At 35.7% G+C, this 16,518-nt stretch overlaps 1 protein-coding gene across 6 annotated transcripts; it reads left to right on the top strand.

Annotated features, from left to right (window-relative positions):
- Positions 6,913–16,158, top strand: LOC109840201 (calcineurin B-like protein 3). 6 transcript variants are annotated; one of them, XM_020408752.1, is made up of 10 exons: positions 6,913–7,276; positions 7,358–7,411; positions 7,503–7,676; positions 7,769–7,851; positions 8,166–8,225; positions 8,819–8,927; positions 10,824–10,876; positions 13,585–13,665; positions 14,625–14,737; positions 15,791–16,158. In XM_020408752.1, exons 3-10 carry the CDS (start codon positions 7,553–7,555, stop codon positions 15,846–15,848), a joined length of 681 nt encoding a protein of 226 aa, XP_020264341.1. In that variant the 5' UTR covers positions 6,913–7,276; positions 7,358–7,411; positions 7,503–7,552; the 3' UTR covers positions 15,849–16,158. The 6 variants fall into 6 exon arrangements, with proteins under 6 accessions (XP_020264341.1, XP_020264342.1, XP_020264344.1 ...); XM_020408753.1 differs by having other exon boundaries at positions 6,913–7,253; XM_020408755.1 differs by having other exon boundaries at positions 6,913–7,149.

Consider the following 16,518-nt stretch of genomic DNA (forward strand, 5'->3'; position numbering starts at 1 on the left):
GCATCCGCCCAAAATATCTTAGGCAGACCTGCAAGTAATCGTATGCTCCTGATACGCTCCGTCAATGTCATGTTCGTCATTTCTACAACACCATTTTGTTGTGGCGTCCTTGTAGTAGTTCTCTCCAAACGAATCCCATTTAGAGTATAGAACCTCTTGAACTCCTCCAGCTCGTTCTCCATCATTGTCTAATCTCAGACACTTCATATTTAGATCTGTCTCGTTCTCCACCATGACCTTCCACTTCTTGAAGATCCCAAACACCTCTGACTTGTGCTTCATGAAGTATACCCACACCTTCCTCGAGTGATCATCGATGAAGGTGACATAGTATGCCAAACAGCCAAGAGAAAACACGCTAGCTGGCCCCTATACGTCTGTATGAACTAACTCTAGCTTCTGAGCTTTAGGTGGCCTTCCACCCTTCTGAAAACTAACTATCTTCTGCTTTCCAAAGATGCAGTCTTCGTAAACACCAACTTTCATGGAATCGATGCCAGTTAGCTTCCCCTGTGAATGTAGAATCTTCATCATTTTTTTACTCATGTGTCCTAATCTATTATGCCACAGATCCGTACTCTCTTTGCCATCTGTAATTGCTAGGGTGTCACTCGCATGTGAGGTAAGGTAGAGAGTTCTTGTTTTGTTGCCTCTGGCAACAACCATAATACCATTGAAGATCCTCCACGAATCCCCGATGAATGTCGAAACATAGCTTTCTGCTCCAAGTTGTCCTACCAAAACAAGATTTCTCTTCAACTTCGGTACGTGTCTCATGTTCTTCAAATTCTACTTAGAGCCCTTCATTTGTATTTGCACGTCACCTCTTCTAACAATATTGCAAGCCTCGTTGCCCCCAAATATACTTTTTCAAAGTCCTCTGTTATATAATTCTGGAGAAGCTTTATATTAGCAGTGCCGTGAAAAGAGGCTCCTGACTCAATGACCCAGGAATCAGAGTCGCTATCCATAACAAGGATCAAGGCATCCTGCACGATATGAGCCTCCTGCTCACCCATATCCTTCTTAGGCGCTTTGCAGACTGACCGCAGTTCCAACACTTCCCTTTGAAAGGCCTAACTTTTAAGTTTGACCTCTTCTTGACTGACTTCGATTGATTCTTATTCTGGTTCCCTTTCTTCTAGCTTCTGTCTCTTTACTCAAAACTTAGAGCTAAACCTGAACCTTCTGATTCGGACGTTTTTCTTCTAACCTCCTCGGATAAAATCATGCTCACAACCTCACTCAACTTCAACTTGTCCTTCCCAGCCGAATTGCGGATTGCCTTCAAATAACCTGCCCAACTATCCGACAACTGTGATAGTAACAATAGGACATGCACTTCATCATCGAATGTGATGTTTACGAAGATAAGCTGATCAACAATCATGTTAAACTCGCTGAGGTGCATCGTGAAGGACCGTCCTTCTGGCATCTTGAGATTGAAGAGGGTTTTGACGAGATGCACCTTATTTGCGGCGGACGGTTGCTCGTACATCTTCGCGAGCGCTTCCATAAGCCCCACCGTCGTCTTCTTCTTTAAAATATTATGGGTGACTGTCTTGGTGAGCGACAACCGGATTTGCCCTAGAGCCTTCCTATCCAGTATCTCCCAATCCTCGTCTGACTCTTCTTTCTTCTTTCCCTTTGTATTACCCATCAACGGGCGATACAAGTCCTTCTGGTACAGATAGTCCTCCATCTTTGATTTCTAGTAGGCGAAGTCTGAACCGTCAAACTTCTCGATCTTAGATTTGCTTTTCTCTGCCATGGCTCTCATACAAACCTTCTAAACGAAGATCTGATACCAGTTGTTGAGGATCCGAAACAATCAAATCGAATCCGTGCCCTTCCGGACCTTGTGTTGAGAGTAGGAAAGTAAAAAAAATCACCGCAAATAAAAGATAAAACTTACAGGAAAATAAACAAGAAAGAACACACCAAATTTAACGAGGTTCAACAGTGTGCCTATGTCCTCGGCAGCCACACTACACAATTTTTTGATTAATTAAAAAGATTACAATGCTCATAATAGGCCTCTCTCTCTAGGAAATTTGATCTCAAAGAGACGTAAAAACCCTATTTTTCGTCAGTAATAACCCCTAGAAACATATAGGAGTTTATATAGGATCCTAGCCTAAACAGATTTCCAAAAAAAATTTGGAAACTGGAAAACCAATTTCGATTGACCAGACATGCATGTCGGTCGACCGGCCAGAACGTTGATTTTACAGGGTTGCTGCGTGCATGTTTTCGGTCGACCGGGCCTTAGTGTCAGTCAACCGGTCAGAGAGATATCAAAATTCTCAGTTTCTACATCATGTTAGGTCGACCGGACCTCCTCTGTCGGTCGATCGGCCAGCGACTGAATTGTTTTCTTCGTCTTTTTGATTCAGCTTTGGGTCTACACTCTCAAGACTAACATTCATCTTGTTAGCCATCTCTAAAAAGAAATTAACCCGATATGGTTCATGTTTTGGTGGGAACATGGTATTTTATTTGAGATAAGAAGACTCCCTAACCAATCTATTTTGAAGGCTAATTACCTAAACTAATTTAAACCCAAATAATGAGTAAAATCTACATATTCGAAGTCTAATCACCGACACATTTATTACATAAAATAAAATTTGTGAATAAAGATAATATAAAACTCAATAATGTGGATAACCAGATCTACGGGCAATATAAAATGGAAGAATTAGGGGAGCAATTGGAATCTTTTGCGACTCCATACTTACCTCAACTATTTGAAAGCCAAACATTGATATCCTCCTATGGAAGTACACAACTCACTTATGACCTAAAAACATGAGAAATAAAATGAGAATAATAAAACTTGTGAAGCAATTAATATGGTGGCAGTAATCAAAGATTTTGAAAGTAAATCAACAAAAGAATTAATCAAGAAGTTTGTCGGTCACTTGACCAACCAACTCATTTATGCCCCCATTTCCCCTAGTTTGGCTAAGGCCTTGTTTGATAAGAGGTTAAATTAACAATCAAGAGATTTTTATCTGGCTTTGCGTTATTAACAACTTTTTTTACCAATGTTAATTCGGTAGTATTAGCTAATACTAGTATTTAAACCCGTGCAAAGCACGGTTTCTAAAAGATTTTCTGAAAATAGTAAACATGTTACCAAAATAAAGTATTCTGCTTTAGATATGAAGTATATGGGTGCTGTTTGTTTTTTTATTATTCATTCAGATATGCGATCAAGTTTGATTCATTAGTTCATTTAGTATTGTTTAAATAATTTCAGTGTTTGGCTTATAAATGAATATAATTTAACTAAAGGTATGTTTGATTTTTTATAAACTAACATTGTTAAACATAGTAAATGATCTTGGTATCATGTTAAACATAATAAATGATATATTTGAACATTGTTAAAAATGATAAATGAGCATAACAAATAAAACTCAGTATACACTGAATTTTTGTGTGATAAGAGCAACACAACTTACATAACTTTCGGTTCAAATAAATTAAAAAGAACAAAATTAAAAACTAATCTATGTTAATTTATTTTAATCCATTGACATTCTTAAGCATAATACAAAAAATAACAAACAACTTATTTATCCTTTCTTCAATATCCATTGCACAAATGAAATATTCTTTATGTAAAAGTAGATCAAATAGAAGAAAATGAAACCAAAATTAAGGACTGGATCTAGCTCAGGATGTTCATAATTATTCAAAAGCTAATATACTTGTACAATCTAATTTCCAATTCTACGAAAACATACTTACCAATTGTATGGAACTTGTACAGGTCACACTCTATGATCATTGTCTTAAATTCTTAAGCTTAATTTGCAATTTTTCACTTTTATGATGTCTTATTTGCTAGGAGAGAGTCAAACTTCCTTATCTATTATGCAATGACAAATGTTTAGTCTTTGTGGTCATGTAAGTGAAGCTTAAACAAATGTTTACACACATGTCTTAGTTGTAACTGGGATTTTATTAGATTTGACAGTTTTGGACATTGTATTTGCAATCACAGAAGGGAGAAATTTGACATTAAAGTAATTAATTTCAAGTCAGAACACATCATTGAAATCTGCTAAAACCTCACATTCATTAAGGAGGTAAAATGAAAATTTGACTCTCTAAAACATTTAAATTTCATAAATATCATAACTATATCATTTGCTTGCCCTCAGTTTTGATTGCTTTGGTTCTATTGTTTCTTTCTGGTGAGTAAAGCACAGAGAAATGTCCTTAGCAAGCAACATGAATCTCTTATGAATTTATAGCATGCTGTGTATTTCTACTTTTGTTCTTAACATTTCTTGCATTTTTGCAAGCCAGTAGGAAGCATTGCAAGCAGATCTTTGCCACCTAGTAATAACCTGCAATGTACTAATCTATACAATTAAATGGCAAACCACTACAGTCCATGTAATGTATGACATCTAAAGCATTCACAGTAAAAAAATTAATATCGTAAATACACTGCATGCTATAAATTCATAAGAGATTCGTATTGCTTGGTAGGGACAATTCTCTACTCCTTACTCACCACAAAATAGAGAATAAAACCAAAGCAATCAAAACTGAGGGCAAACAAATGTCATACTTATGAAATTTGATGCGGTCAACTACCTATGAAAAAAAATTGCGTATTAATTTAAGGATCATAAGATGAAATATGATTATGTAATCAAAAAAAAATTGAAATAGATTGCTTCATTGAGTAGAAATTAAATTATGAAATCTAATCAGAAATTAAAATAGGAAATTTGATTATTTTAAGGATAAAGATTAAAAGATATAATTTGAGGAAATTTAATTAAAATTTATGGATTAGAATATGAAATTTGATAAGAGACTTAAAGAAGTAAATATGAGGAATTAAAATTTGAAAATTAAGAAGATGAGGTATTAACATGACGGAATTGATGTAGGTATACCTGGATTTAGATGCTTTGATCCCATGAATCATTGAGATAACTGGAAATTGTTGTAAAGAATGTGGAATTTGATTGTAGAGGTCTCTCAAAAATATAGCGCTGGCGATCACGAAGGTTTTGGTGACCAAAATATATGGGTAGTTTGAGATCCGTGAGAGTGCTGACCCATCGCGGTCGGTGGTTCTGTCCCCTTTCCTCCTTTCTATTTATCTCTGGCTTTTATCACTCATCTCCTTCTTCCCCCATTTTCCCAATAAATTATTTCTAAAAAAACTGTAATTTTTCTAGTAATATATAATTAGGGTTTGACCTTCGATTTGTTCGATCTCGGAAGCGATTCAATCGATGGAACCCGATTCTTGGACTCGATTGTCTGCTGCATCGAAGCGCCATCAATCTGCTCTTCAATCGCGATACGGTGAGTCCTCGATGAAACCCTAGTTCGTGAGGTTGATTGGGGATTTGAGTGGTTGTTTGATGGGGCTTTTGGTGTTCAGATCTGTACCTAGGGTTTGAAGAAGTCGATGGAGGCGATGAGGAGCCTCATGAGGTGCGGGTGGTTTTTCAAAAAAATAGTATGAGGGTATGACGTGACTACTTTTAATTGGTTCACCTAAGATTTACTATTCATTAGACATTTTTGATTGTTCTCCTTTAGTAATAAAGAAGTAGATGGTACCACATTTTGATATGAAATAATGAGATTACAACTCAGTTGATTATTTATGATCTAAAGAATGCAGGATTTTTACACAAAAAATGACATCGGCGGCTATTACAAACAAAACCCCGTCGAATTCCGATTTTTAATCCCAAAAGAATAAGTACTTGAAATAATCATGCCAATTTAAGTCCGGAGACAGGGACGCGGCGGAGGATGCACTCTCTCCTCGTCGACGGGGCGCGGGTCGAAGATGCGTGTGGGGGAGAGAACTCTGCTGTCGGCGTTCGCAGGGTACCAATGCCATATGCCTATTTGATGGCTTGGTACGTGCTTCACTATCCTCCTTTGATGAGTGCAGCCTCTCCCCGGGGAGATTCATTCATCCTATTTGTGCAGCGACTAGAGTCTGCGAAGTGGGAAGGGGGGTACATGGTTAAAATTCGCCAAATCTTAGCTGGCAGAGGAGAGAAGAATCTGGACGAAAGCGGATTGGGAAGGAGAAAAGGATTTCATGGAAAGTGAGGATTCAAAGAGAATGATCACAGCTCACATCATCACAGGTAAACGTTTAGGCGGGATAATTAAGTGATATACAGCTGCCACGTGGCTGTTTCATTTAGCAATTGTGCCCGCGTTGTAGATCTATTAGTCTGCTATAATAAAATAAAAATAAATAATTGGTATCATTTTTTTGATAATACATCTCAGAATTCAACCAAAGATTGTAGAAACCATATTAGAACCTCCCAATCGCGTTGATCACACGCGATGCGCGTATGATCCTTATACGTAATTAGATTTTTTTTTTGAGATAAATCATAATTACGTATCATTCTTACAAATTTGTATATCTAATATTTCTCTCAACTCCAAAACTATGTACAAAAGTTGAAGCTTATAGCTCGCGCTTACGTACACCCACACACACTCGGCAACCTTTGCATTAATGATTAAAATCCTCTTCTTAATAACCTGAGTGGCTGGCACAGACGATGTAAGGCCTCGTTGCTCTTCTGTCAGGGGACGATTCATAGCGGGCCACTCATACATTCATTCGAATTCTCCAGCAAATAGAAAATCCTATGGCTAGTGCCCGTCACGAAACGCCGTGTAATTGTGGGGATATCCCGTGGGAAGAAAAAAAAAACCTTCTTAATAAAATTTTGGAATATTAATGATTAGTTTCAGCAACTTATAGTAACGTAACTGCACAATAGTACTTTGTAATTAACGTGATGATAGAGGCACATCACATGGTTAACGAGGGCCCCATTTTTTCTCTCTGCGTAAAAACGACCAAACGTCGCAGAGCTATCATTTACCAATAAAATCACCCGATACCATTCGCCCCCAAATTTATTTATTTATTTATTTTTTTCCTCCGTTTTCATTTGGCGGCGAAAAGGGAATTGGGATCGAGGTTGCGATTCAAATCCTTGAATCTGAAACAAACTGGAATCCAAATCGCTCAATTGCTGATCCTCGATCCTTAGCTCCAGCGCCTGAACCTCGATCGATTCTATTCACCGCGAGTTTCATCTTTCTCCTCTCAAATTGTTGGTTGTCTTGATTTTTCTCTGTCAAATTTAATCAGGCTCTAGGGGTTTATGCTCAATTATTTGCTGTCGATTTTTGACTCAAAAGGCGTTAGATTCTGCGGAAAAGTTCGAATTATTCTGAGAATATTGTAATTTAGAAAGTATGATTCCCATTTTCCCGAGAAAAAGGAACTGTAATTGACTGATTTATGTTTATTTTGCTGTTTCAGACAGAAAGGGAATTTGTTCTTTGCTTTAATATAGAAGCTGTAAATGTTTAAGAGGTAGTTTCCCTTAATCTATCAGAATTAATGATGAATTGGCTTGTCTTTTGGAATTAAGGTGATGATTGTTGCTTCCTATTATCAACTGCAGGCATGGAGCGTGTTGATGAGCAGGAAACATATCGATAAAAAAAAAAGATCATGTTGCAGTTCTTAGAGGGAGTTAAGCATTTGTTAGCTGCTCTGCTGAAGTGCTGCGATCTTGAGATAGGCAGGCAGCCCAAGGGCCTTGAAGATCCTGAACTTTTAGCAAGAGAGACAGTGTGTATGTTACATTCTATCCTTAAAAAAAGTTGTTTCTTTAATTGCCTTGTGGTTTATCAAATTACTATATCATTTACACTCTTTGGTTTACAGTCAGCGTAAGTGAAATAGAAGCTTTATATGAGTTGTTTAAAAAGATCAGCAGTGCTGTGATTGACGACGGGCTGATCAACAAGGTGAGAACCTTTGGAAATGTTATGTCGTTTTGGGAAATAGTGGAATTTAAATCCAATCATATAGCATTTGACACAGGAGCTTGTGGCATTGGTCTTATTCACTAACATAAGCACTATCTTTTAAATAACTTGTACTGGTTTATATGCGTACATAGTTGGATTTCTCCAGCACTATATTGCTTGAGCGTTTGAGTTTGCATGAATGAGACACATAACGATATTTCCATAGACATCAATATTTTATTTCAATGATGCAGGATCTTCTGTTTGACGGTATCTGGGTGGTTATTGTTAACTAATTACTTGTGCTGCAGGAAGAATTCCAGTTGGCATTATTCAAGACTAACAAAAAGGAGAGCTTATTTGCTGATCGGGTATTTTCAACTGAAACTATAATTGATTAAATTTGAATGTGTTCTATGATTTTTCTCAAAATGAACTTTCTTCTTGTCCGGTGACATTGTCTTCTTCTTCTTCGCGCACTTCGCACTAGCAAATTTCCTCATCGCTCTGTCCCGTGACATTATCATGTACCACTGAATGCACTAGCATTCACATTGTCAAATATGAATATTAGATTTTCAATGCAGTAGAGTAATTACCTAGTTTTATCATCGACATCCAGCCACTTTGCTAGTACCCATTTGAAAAGTCAACATTGCTGATATAACCAAGTTAATCTTTTCATGGGATAGTTTTCTGACCTTTTTACTACTCACTTGGTCATCATACTTGTTTTATTAATTTCATCTTTGATATTAAAAATGATGCAGCATATCATATCCATTTAAATCCATCTAATGCTGCTATGAAGATGTTACCTCTTCCATAATTCTATTCTGAAATTTGATATCCTGTTCTCAATTTTGATGTAATATGCTAGAGAAAAGTATACAACTCTTATTAAACGTCACATTGTATATGATGCTGTGTTTATGTACTCCCTGTTGTGTCACGTGTTTTTCAGGTATTTGACTTGTTTGATACAAAACACAATGGAATTTTAGGTTTTGAGGAGTTTGCACGAGCCCTATCAGTTTTCCATCCAAATGCTCCAATTGACGATAAGATTGAATGTAAGTTTGGAATTTCTAATTCAGTTTACCTTTTCCTCCTATTTTCATATATATTGCCTAGCCATTCGATTTGAAGTTTTTTCTTCAGTTTCCTGTTGAACATTTATATATGTTTACTGTCTGCCAAAATAACCCTTTCAACCAAATTATATATTCATTTGATTCACTAAAAAATTACAAAAGTATAATATATCATTTCTAAGATGCAATACAAGAGTAGAAGTGCGTGTACTTGTGTACATGTGCATGTTGTGTGTGAAGCATTGTTTAAAAAAAAGGGAAGCGCAAGGCGAAGCGCTAGATTCTTTGATGAAGCGAGGCGTAAGCTTCAAAGCGTGAAGCGTAAGCTTCATGAGTTTAAATATTTTAATTTTAAATTGGTAAAAATTATGAACATATAACATATGGTGGCGTAACAATTACAAATATATACATTCATGTCCTGATTAGTAAATAAGAATTAAACATGTGAAGTATAGAAATGCATCATAATAAACAAGCTACATGCGTAACATATATATTTTATTTACACTTACATAGTCATATTGAAAATATGTAGGGGCATTTTAATGTTAGTCAAGTTTAAAAATTTTAATTTTAAATTGGTAAAAAATATGAACATATAATATATAGTGGTGTAACAATTACAAATATAACATTCATGTCCTGATTAGTAAATAAGAATTAAACACGTGAAGTACAGAAATGAATCATAATAAACTAAGCTATATGGATAACATATATATTTTATTTACACTCACATAGTCATATTGAAAATATATAGGGGCATTTTAATGTTAGTTAGAGATCCTTTTACGTCCTACTATCTAGTCTTAAGTGTGTGCTTCAAAATAAAAGTGTTTTATGAAGCGCAAATTGCACATTTCAATTGTGCTTTAAGCGATGAGGTGTAAGCTTCAAGGGATAAATAGCTTCACTCTTGAGTTTCAAAGCGTTTACCCTTCAATAAGTTGTGAAGCGAGTTTCAAAAAAGCTTTTTCAAACATTGGTGTGAAGTGCGGGGGGACGTTTGCACAAAGTGTCCATGTACATGTGCCTGAAGTTTGTTGGTGCTGCATCTACCGAGTTCATTGCTTAACCCATATGCTTGATCTTGTGTGCATCATTTGGTGAATTAGTTAAAGCATTTAACAAGTCAAAATCTCTTAGAGAGACGGAGAGAGAGTTCTGGTTGGTTTGTGTACCACAATATCTGCATGGTAGGCCAATAGGAACTGCTGAAATGTGTTCTTTTTTCACAGTTTGCATCAGTACTGCCACCTCTATGCGACCAGATAAATTTTATCTATTGCGTATAGTAGTTAGAAAGCTCGAATGTAACATTTGCAGTAAGTTCTCGTATTTAAATCTTTTACCTGTAGAAGGTATTTATGCTGACAGCAACATGCAAAATGTTGAAATGATTTCCCATGTATTTAATTTTTTGAAAGTTCCTTGTATGTGAGTATAACTGTATGCTGATTGAATCATTTCATCTAGGCCACTAATTTTATCAGAACACAGACCTTATAGGAGTCATAAATGTTAATAGTTGTAAACATGGGTTTTTTCACTAAAGCAGCTCTATATTAGTTAGCCGTATTGCATAAAAAAATACTTGTACGTTTAAAATGATGATATAGTCATTACCTCTAAATCATTACGGGGATAGGTCTTAGTTGTTCTAGTTTGTGATGTGTTTAAATAAGCTATATGCGTGATTAGAGTGAGACGGTGCATTTGACTTCTTCACCTTTGTTTAAAGCTTTTATCTTACGGTATGGAAGCTTATTTGCTTATACTTAACATTGTTCTTTGGTTTTTTCCCTTAATCTGAGAGAAGTTTAATTGAGATATGCTTGATGAAAGATAAACTTACACATTAACCATTTGCAGTTTCTTTCCAATTGTATGATCTGAAGCAACAAGGATTCATTGAAAGACAAGAGGTAAAATCTAATATTTGTTGATTTATGAATGCAAATTTATCCTTTATTCTTATGATGCATCCAATTCACACACACAGACACACACACACACACACACACACACACACATTTATTTATAAAATGCCGAATGGATCTTGAATATCAAATTTTCTAATGTTATCAGAGTATCGGTTTATTTTTTTAATCTTGACTCAAATGAATGTTAATTAGAAGGTAGAAATTCAGTGAAATTATACATGGAACCTTTTCCTAACATCATAAAGTGTTATCGCCCCTCTGTCTGCATACTAACTTTTTCAGGGTCATTTGCGAAGCACAGTATCTAGTAAAGTTTGTGTAAAGATCAATTAACTGATACCTTGATAACTTCGGTACATCTACTTTTTTTTGGTGCACGAGATGCTAGTGCTTAATTCCCTAAACCGAAGAAATCCTTGACTGAGAGATCTGGTAGGCTTCTTTCCAGCGTCTGTTTGATTAATGAAACCACTCTAAATGAGTTTGCTACTGAAAGTTACAGATTCTGTCAATAGGAAGATGCTGACTGTTCTTTTAGCCTTCTTAGGTGTTACTAGATTGTTTTCCAATAAATTTTGTGACTTCTACCTGTGTATATTTTCTTTTTTTTTATATCATTTGGGAATGTTTCTTCCTTCCTTTCCTTTCTGTCAAGATAGCTTAGGCTTTAGATGTAAATTTTTTTGGTATAAATAATTTTTAAAATAATTAAATCTCAGGTTATTCTGTTTCCTTGATTGATATTAAAATAATTGTCTCAAGCCTTCTAAAGGCTCTCACCTAAGACTTTTAACTGTCTTCAGCTTCGTTTATTATTTACTCTTTATTATCTACTCTCTATTTGATCGTGTAACTGGCCACGTCCAAGCTTTAGTTTTAAAATATTCTCTTTGTGGGTTCATATGTTTTATTTTCAACACTTGACCAATTTCTATGTAAAATGAGTAAGACGTGTTAGCTTTAGACATTAATGTTCTTCCAAATCTTGGTTTTAGATGTATCTGAACATCCTTTTTGTCTGAACCAATTGCATCTGTTAAAGGAATTCATGTAGATCGGTTTTTACTGCCTTGCAAATTGTAAACATATTCTTTTTATTTCACTCAATGATAGTTCTCTCCTTAATAGGGTTTTATACTCCCTATTTCTAATTGTTAAAAATATATGATTATTAACAGTTTAAGCTTAATTTCCCCCCTTAGTGCCTTAAATTAAAAATGTACCCTCTTCAGTTGGGCTAAGATCGTGAATAGGCAAGCTTGATGTTTTGAGTGATAACTTTTCGGTTCTAAGTATGATTGGTTTCATTAAACTATAGGAATTGCCTGCTGAATATGTATTAATGCTCATATTGTATGGACCAGCATTTAGCCTTTTATGTAATGTGTATATCCCAGGCACAAGCCAGGCCTTTTATTCTTCATCCAGATTCAATATTTTGTCTCTTATTTTTGGGTTGATCGCTCAACAGAAGTTTCTGTTCCAAATTTTGCTTGGTCATGGTGTATCATTTGCAAAGTAATTTATATTTCTCACCTAGGCAATTGGAAGTAGTCAGCCGCAAATAAGTTTATTTGTTAACTAAAACTTGACTTGTTTATTCCATGGTATCCTTGAATTAATTTATTTCCTAGAGGGAGGCATGTTAACTAGTTGCTTATATCTACTTAATTCTCCACTTAAATTCATTGATCAAGCCTCAGAAAGAACTTTGCAGGTTCAAGATTGTTCATTTGGACTGTGGGCTTCACCTTTTTCTACTAATTTTGTCTTCTATTTTACTTCATATCATTTTTCTTCCCTCTTTGTTTCGTGCCATAAATGAACACGGATACACAAAAGATTTGTTTAGCTATCAAATACAGCTCTTAGATCCTAAACTGTCCTCGGTTTCATGGAAACAATTTTCTTGTCTTCACCGTCCCTAGGGATCACGATACAGTAGTGGGCTTTGTCCACTGCAAATCCTTCAGTCTGTATGCTGTGTACCAGTGACCTTGACACAAATGTCAGGTGCAGCAGTGTGCCATATTTCGCTTAGGAACATAATAATCCGCTTAAGATGTGCAGTCACAATTTATGTCATCGTCGCTCTATTGGACACTAAAATAAAAGTTGAAAGCAGGTACTTTCCCTATTTTCATTCATGTGTTGTCTGAATAGTTATTTCAATTCTACATCCATGTTTTATTTTTCTATAGTTTTTTTCCAATAAACTACACATGTTTCACTTCCCTATTATGAACCATTTAACCTCAGTTTCCCTGTTTCAATGACTTAGTTGGTAGTACTTCAGAAGCTAGTTGTTTGTTTATACTTCATGAGTATTAACTATTGGTACACAAGTAATGGAACTCTATGCAACTACTGTCCAAAACCAATGAAATTTATATATGGAAAATCATCATAGTAGCTAATTTATATTTTGAGGATGAAAGGAACTAGTTCTCAAGGTTGCATTGTGTATGTTTCTGTCTACTTTACATGATATCTTAGTTAGCATGTCATGTCGTACCATTGTGATTGATGTCTACACAAACTTGCTTGGCATCGCCTGATTTTGGAATTGACATTTTATTGTGAACTTAGTGGAAGTGTTTGTTTATCTTGGTAAAGTGCAACAACTTCTTAAACACTGAGATATAACTTTTCATTATATGCTTGACACCAGCCAATAATTTTGTGCGCAGGTGAAACAAATGGTAGTGGCTACACTTGCCGAGTCTGGAATGAACCTTTCTGATGAAGTCATAGAGAGTATCATTGATAAGGTGTAGAAAGCTCCTCTAAACTTTGATATTTGTTTTTCCCTTTAATTTCCTCATAGATATCTCCAATTTTTCATAGATATTTCCAGTGTTGCTTCAGAGCAGTGCTTTCATTGAAGGACTTAACTAAAATTACTTCTTGAAATGGGCTTTATACAAGGAATGTGTTTGGTTCTTCAAACTCTTGGTGCTTGTCAAGAAAGACCAACATTTGAATTGGTTGTGTTTGGATTTTGGATAAGAATGAATTTGAGAGAGAATTAAGATTCACAAGTAACAGTTAAGAGAGAGAGAAAAAAGCTTGTAAGAATTTCAGATTTCATGGGAGATCACACGACAGAAAAAATAGGAGAGTGAGAATTCGCATACATGGGCTTTCTGTTTCTTGAGTGAACCCACAAGTTTGGCATTCCAAACTGCAGGTGTTGGCTCATGCTTTTCCGAAAAGTTCTCTTTGAAACTGAACATCAAACATCCAATTCTTAAGTGAAAACACTTCATTAGCGTGTTGAAAGCACTTGCCACTAGAAAATCACAAACAAACCCGTAATGTCGATAACAGACGGCAATCTTGTGTGTTCAGGTCATATGGTTTGTCTTGGATCAGTTGTATTAGTTGCTTAACATGTTCATGCTTACTCTTCTTATGTTCAAGATTTACTAAATGGTATAGGTTCCTCTATGATAAATCTCTTTTTTTGGAGTAAAAAGTCATATCCTGACCTTTAACCTGTAACCTCCTATAGACCCAACCCTCTAACTTATCCCTAATTAATCCTTATTAATGCATGTTAAATTTCTTTAAAATTTTGGTGTATTACATGCTCGAGCTTGAGTAAACCCTCATATTAAAAAGCAGCAGTATGTCAACGTTGCTTACTGTCACTGAATTATTTTCCTGTTGCATTTGTTGTCATCAAACTGGAGGTAGATTTAACTCTTTTTCTTGACTTACACTGCAGACATTTGAGGAAGCTGATACAAAACATGATGGAAAAATTGACAAGGAAGAGTGGCGGAATTTGGTCTTGCGACATCCATCTTTATTAAAGAACATGACCCTCCAATATCTTAAGTAAGACAATCTGATCCCCTGACTGATATTCGTTTGTTGATGGAATAAGGCATCATTTCTAAATGTTACAAATCCTACCATTAGTTTTCATAAATCAGCCTCATACTCTCCACACATGCACACACCCGTCTCATCCCATCATATACATGAGAAGTTTGCCCATAACAAATCTATTTGCATTAATTTTTTGGGTTAGTTGCATATGCACCTCTTAAATCATGGATATTTGCAGAAATTCCCCTTAAATCTTAGTATTTGCAAAACTACCCCTCATGTCGTCAACTTTGGGAAAAAATTGCGTTGAAATCAACAAATCATCAACTTGGTGCTAAAATTTTGACTATTTTGTTGATAACTTTTACGTTGCGACTATAAATTAGCTTATCAAAGTTGATGATTAATTGCTTTTAGGGTAATTTTTTCCAAAATTGATGATTGGAGGGTCGTTTTGCAGATACTGTGATTTGGAGGGTATTTTTTTTACAAATATCTGTAATTTAAGGCGTATATATGCAAATAACCCTACTTTTTTTATTCGTTTAAGTTCAGAATAGGCCCTGGGTTCTCGTCATTTTTCGTTTTTATTAACTCTATATTTGATTGACCAATATATGACATGTCTATTACACCAAAAACCAATTTATTCTTCAGGATAGATATGTGCATTTCTTATAATTATGCACTATGAGTACTAAATTTCTGGTAAGCATTTGGCAAATTCCATCTAATAAGAGCATCAGGTTAGCTCATCTTTATATAGAAGACTACCTGTTGGGGTTGACAACAAACATTGAGCCACATGTTTTGGACATGCGTATTGGGATCGACATGCATATTGGAAGCGCATTGACCTTACGATCAATAGAGGCGGTAATTGGAATGCTATAGAAATTAGTGCTTCTTACTTCATCTGCTTCCTATAAGGCTATAACCTATTCTTCATCTTCAGTTTCATATAATTGCTTTATTTCATACAGATTTAGGCACAAAATATAACACTTTCATGTGAGAGATATTTTCCGTGCTTCTAGACTTTTTCTGCCTCCTTAACAGGGACATAACAACAACGTTTCCAAGCTTTGTGTTTCATTCTCAAGTCGACGATACCTGACGCTATTGCTCAGCTACATTTTGGAGATAAGCAGTAGTAGTTCATGAGGGGCTTGTTCAATTCCTTCAAGCTTTATGAGCATCGCATCGATAAACCCGAGAATGTAGAGAATGATGGCATATAGAGTTTTGGGTTACTAGGAAGAATGTTGAGTCTTCAGTCAAGTGTTAGCTAGTGTATGTATTCTTTTTGTTGGGAATGTCTTGTTTTTCATTCGTCAGATTCACAGTTTGTTGTTTCTGTTCGTGAAGGGCTTGCATTGTATAAAGAATAATATCAATTAGAGCCTCTTTACCTTATAGTAGTCCTAGTGCATTCCAAGGTTAAAACAGAGATAACAAAGCTTAAACTGCGCACTAAAGAAAGAAAACACTCCGAAAGAGGAAGAAGTTGATAGCGTCTAAAACTTTCCTCTGTTTGGGAGAAAAAGCGGGAATTCAATAGTTTTGATTTTGCCCGGAAACTTCACCTTTTTGTTTCTTTTGGCTACTTTGATATCCAAAACATCTGCCATATTTCCAAACGCTCTCTACAAATTAGCAATGCCATATCGTGAGCAAGAATCCCAAAACTACTCAAAAAATGGCCACCAAGCGTAATAACGATCTCCCTCTCCAAGGCCGGACCGCCATCATCACAGGCGCCTCCGGTGGCATCGGACGCGCTGTCG

This window comes from Asparagus officinalis, chromosome 5, assembly GCF_001876935.1.
Source record: "Asparagus officinalis chromosome 5, Aspof.V1, whole genome shotgun sequence".
Lineage (NCBI taxonomy): Eukaryota > Viridiplantae > Streptophyta > Magnoliopsida > Asparagales > Asparagaceae > Asparagus > Asparagus officinalis.